Here is a 4330-nt window from a genome sequence, read left to right on the forward strand (position 1 = left end):
GTGCTATATAAATAAATTTAACATTGAGATATTAACATGGAAAAACCTGATGAAAGCCTCATATTATAGCAGAAAGTAAGATGGCCCAGTGTTCAGTCATAACACCTGAACGGATCAGGACAAAAGAAAAACACCCCCATGTCCCTTAGGGTTAGAGTCAGAAACGGTGACCGTCCACAAGTCGATCTGTCCGTTCAAGTTTTAAAACTGTTCACTTTATTATAGAGCATCTGATTGGATCCTGCCAATATGGACCCGACCAGAACCGGGCTCAGAGTGAAAAGAAGCAGAACTTCAGTCCAGTTTCTACATGAATAACTTTTATTTGGCGTCTAAACAACAGAGAGAAAAACGACTGCTTGATCCAACAGCAAGAAAAATATTCAAACATTCCAGAAAATTAATTGAAAACAGATAAAAATCTCCATCAGAATCAGTTAAAGCTCTGCGCTTCACTAGAAAACCATTAAAGCATTTCATCATTGGTTCTAGCCTCAAATCTCTATGATCTACAGCTTCTAGAGCCGCTCCGGCTGGAGGGTTCTGGTTCTGGGCCCAGTTCCGGTCCATCTCCTCCAGCTGGAAGCAGTTTTCATCTACAAACAGAGTAAAAACGGGTCGGGGTTCTGGACCTACGGGAATCGTCTTCACATCAGCAGGATTTGGCAGAGCTTCCTGTCCGCCGCCAATGGCGACGACCGAAACTTGGACTCTGCTGACAGAAGAAAGTTCTAGAAAACCAGAATAATTAGCAACATTAAAGGCTTCGCTCTGCATTAAACCGGGTCGCTCCAGAACCGACACCAAGGCAGCAAGAAGCGCCTGGCAGAGCGGACATGTGACCCAGAGGACAGAGGGGCGGGGCTTAGCAGGGGGGACTCCATTGATGGACTTGGTGAGACTCGTGTCCTCCAGTCCTACGCTGGGAGTTTAAAGGGACAGGTCCGAGTTTTACTGTAAGCTGTCCTCGGGGTCGGGGGTCGGGGTCACCGTAAAGACTTGTAAGTGAACTCGGTGAACTCCCAGGCCCTCTGTGGTTCTCCATATGAACCTCAGAGGTCAGAGGTGAAGGTGGAGCTGCAGGTGTCTCCATCTGTCTCTCATTTGGTCGTTTGGACTCGTCGTCCAATAGAAACTCGTCGTTTTGGTTCGTTTGTTCTTCAGAGTGAAAACAAGCTGAATCTGGGTCAGAACTTCCTCTTTGGACGCCGTTCAGCACATTAATATTTGGCTCCAACACATCACAGGTAGGCTGAAACATGGCCGACAGGAAGTGGCCACGCCCACCTTTATGTGTTTATAAAGAGATGGTGAGGACGTCCCACAGAGAGGCGTCCACCATGTCCAAACTGTCCTGCTTCACCTCTGCAGCAGCTCAGAGGTCAAGGGACAATCATGGAGCTTTTGGTTATGAGGTAGCTTAGCCTGAGCAGCAGGAGGTCAGAGGTCAAAGCCTGAGGTAGTGGTGTGGGGGGGCAGCTGAGGGGGTCTTCCTCCACCATGGTGAAGTCTACTGCCACCTGCTGGCCAGAACGTGGTAATCCCTTTGGTTCTGGCCCCAGAGGCCCGGCAGGTCCGCTACCTGCTCAGGGGGTTCTGAGGCCCGGTTCTGGTCGGACCGGCGGGAACTCGGCACAGTTGGTGATCAAACGGAAACAACACCAAACTAAAGAAAAAAGGTTTTGGTTCGAGCAGGAAGTGACTGATTCCACAGAGGACGGTCCGGGTTAGGGGTCAGGGGTCAGGGTCAATGTGACCGGGTCGTCATGGTACCGGGTCAGAGGGGCTCAGCTTTGGCTCAATGTGGGAAAGGTAGTGAACAGAGCGGCCGGTCTCTGCAGCTTCATCTAAAGGTGGAGGTGAGGCTGTTGGGAGGGGGACAGTGGGGGGGGGGCGCCAGGTGAGGGGGGGGGGACCGGGGGGGGGGGGGCACCAGGTGGGGGGGTTATCCAGTTCCAGATTCAGCAGATCGACTCGACTCGACCATAATGGTCACTGGAGAAGGGGTGGAGTCACATCTCTGCAGGTGGAACAAAAGGTGATGATTAACTTGGTCTGATCGGAACCATCAGCAGAACTGAACACATATTATAGCTGAAGCTAATGCTAAACCACCAAACACATACAAATTATTAGAAGACGCCAACGTGAAGCCACTAAGCACATTTGAAATCTTAAAATCTTAGCAGAAGCTAACGCTAACGTTAAGAAGTCGGTCTCTCTTCTTCTTCTTCTCCTTCCTGGTCTGAGACTCGCTAACAGCAGAGTCCTCCGATTCTGCTGCATTTTATCACTTTAACGTTTCATGAACCAGACGACTAAAACGAGATGTGACATAAATTCATGCAAGTCATGAAAATGGGAAACATTTTATGGCAATAACTGGATCAAGAGGCTCAAATAAATGGCAGCCATGTTGAAAAATGGTGGTCATCCTGAAATTCTATTGGCTGATGGGAAATATGAAGATCAGCGCATGTTTCTGCCAGAGCTGGGTTGTGATTGGCTGGTTGGATTCAGTTGAATGATGGTGACCAGGTCTGAAGCTAATCGTTCAGGTGTTCTCCTCACCTGGCTCAGCTCAACGCTCTGTGCTCTTTGACCTTTAGCCCCTCTCACTCCTTTCAGGGTGGCCGGAGTCTCCCAGCTCCCCTTCTTCCTGCAGATAAAACTGAAAAACAAAAACAAAAAAACCAGGAAGTTGCACGTCATGGTGACAGAGAGGAAGCAGACAGATGATGATGATGATGATGATGATGATGTACCTGCGTCTGTATGCCAGCAGGATGAAGAGCAGGCAGCAGAGGACGCAGGCCAGGCCGCTGTGAACGCCGACCAGCAGCGTCGACATGGACGGGTCGGAGTGGTCGCAGTTACAGCTCTGACCAGCTGGGGGCGACAAAACTGTCAGGTTAACCTCTAAACTGGCCAAACTGGGAAAACTGGTTCCAGCCTTGGAGGCTCCGCCTACCTGCTGCTGAGGCTCCGCCCTCTGCCAGAGACACCAGGCGACGAGCTGACGGACTGTCTCCGTTCCCGTTGAACGCCACCAGCTGGATCTCATAAACCGCCGCCGGTTCTACACACACAGACACACCAGGTTACCCTGAGCCCCCTGGCCAGGTGAGCAGGGGGCGGGGCCTCCACTTCTACACCTGGCTCAGTAGCGTTAGCTGCTCACCCAGGTTGGAAATGGTGTGAGTGTTGATGTGTCCTGGGAAGACTTCCTGCCCCTGGACGTCGGGGTTGGAGACCCCATGGTACTGCAGCCTGAAGCCCTCCACCTTCCCTGGCTTACTGGGCAGCTCCCAGTACACCTGCATGGCTGTCTGGTTCAGCACCTTGGTGAAGAAACTGGGAGTACTGGGAACTGTGGAACAGACAGAGGGCAGCGTTAAGCAACAAGAACGAGGGGGCGTGTCTCAGGTGTGTACCATGTGACGTACCTCCGCCCAGCGTGGTGGCGGTGACGGCGGCGGACGGCGGGCTGCCGCCCTCAGCAGAGTACGCCTTCAGGTAGACGTGGTAGCTGGTGGCGGCCTCCAGGTTCTGGACGTCGTGGCTGAAGGTGTTCTGGTCCACGGCCTCCTGCAGCTCGGCACCGTCGGGTTCTGTGGATGCAGCGGAGTCAGAACCCGCTAGACAGAACCACCCGACCTGGTTCTGACCCGGCCCAGCTCTTACCTCCCAGTCTCCGGATGTGCAGCACATATCCGATGACCCGCAAGGCGTCCCGCGGGTCGGGCCGGTCCCAGGTGAGCCGTAAACCAGCGGCGCTCAGGGCGGTGGCGCGCAGCCCGGAGGGTGCCTCGGGCAGCGCCGGCCCCGGTGCCACTGCCAGTCGGGCGCTGGCCTGGGTGGTAGCCGCGCCGCTCTCTGCCATGCACTGGTAGATCGCCTCATCCTCTGTGGAGATGCGCGTGATGGCCAGCGTCCTGCAGGGGGCAGAGCGGGTCAGAGGGATCTAGAGGGTCAGAAACCGGTTCCGGCCCAGTCCCAGGCCCCAGCAGCCTTACGTGTTGGCGTTGGTGAGCTTGACGTTGGCGCTGGGCGCCAGTAGCTTGCCGTTCTTCAGCCAGATGAGGTGCGGCTGGGGGACACCGGTGGCAGTGCAGCTGAAGACGGCGCTGCCCCCTGCTGGCCGGGAGACGGACTGCGGCCACTGAACGAACTCTGGAGGAGCTGCAAGATGACATGGGAGGGTTAGCGGAAAGCCTCCTGCAGGGGGCGCTGGCAGCAGGAAGAGCCACTCACTGAAACTTCAGGATTCATTCAAACTGTGAAATTCATGATGATAAAAAAACAAATTTTATTAAAAAAAATGAGAACA

At 53.9% G+C, this 4330-nt stretch overlaps 1 protein-coding gene across 2 annotated transcripts in view; it reads right to left on the reverse strand.

Annotated features, from left to right (window-relative positions):
• Window positions 1-1925: 1925 nt before the first annotated feature.
• Window positions 1926-4330, reverse strand: part of LOC106940728 (immunoglobulin superfamily DCC subclass member 3-like) — an 11160-nt gene continuing 8755 nt past the window's right edge. The window contains exons 7-14 of one of the 2 annotated variants that reach the window (XM_015023534.1): window positions 4017-4182; window positions 3685-3935; window positions 3447-3611; window positions 3182-3370; window positions 2972-3079; window positions 2766-2889; window positions 2572-2671; window positions 1926-2020 (exon numbers count right to left, since the gene is read on the reverse strand). In XM_015023534.1, coding sequence (XP_014879020.1) covers window positions 1946-2020; window positions 2572-2671; window positions 2766-2889; window positions 2972-3079; window positions 3182-3370; window positions 3447-3611; window positions 3685-3935; window positions 4017-4182 — 1178 coding nt within the window. In that variant the 3' untranslated portion in view covers window positions 1926-1945. Of the gene's footprint in view, window positions 2672-2765; window positions 2890-2971; window positions 3080-3181; window positions 3371-3446; window positions 3612-3684; window positions 3936-4016; window positions 4183-4330 lie in introns of both variants that reach the window. The other variant, XM_015023533.1, reaches the window with a different exon arrangement.

The sequence above is a fragment of the Poecilia latipinna genome, unplaced genomic scaffold, assembly GCF_001443285.1.
Source record: "Poecilia latipinna isolate Pla-1442-1.1 unplaced genomic scaffold, P_latipinna-1.0 Scaffold3338, whole genome shotgun sequence".
In the NCBI taxonomy this organism is placed as follows: Eukaryota; Metazoa; Chordata; class Actinopteri; order Cyprinodontiformes; family Poeciliidae; genus Poecilia; species Poecilia latipinna.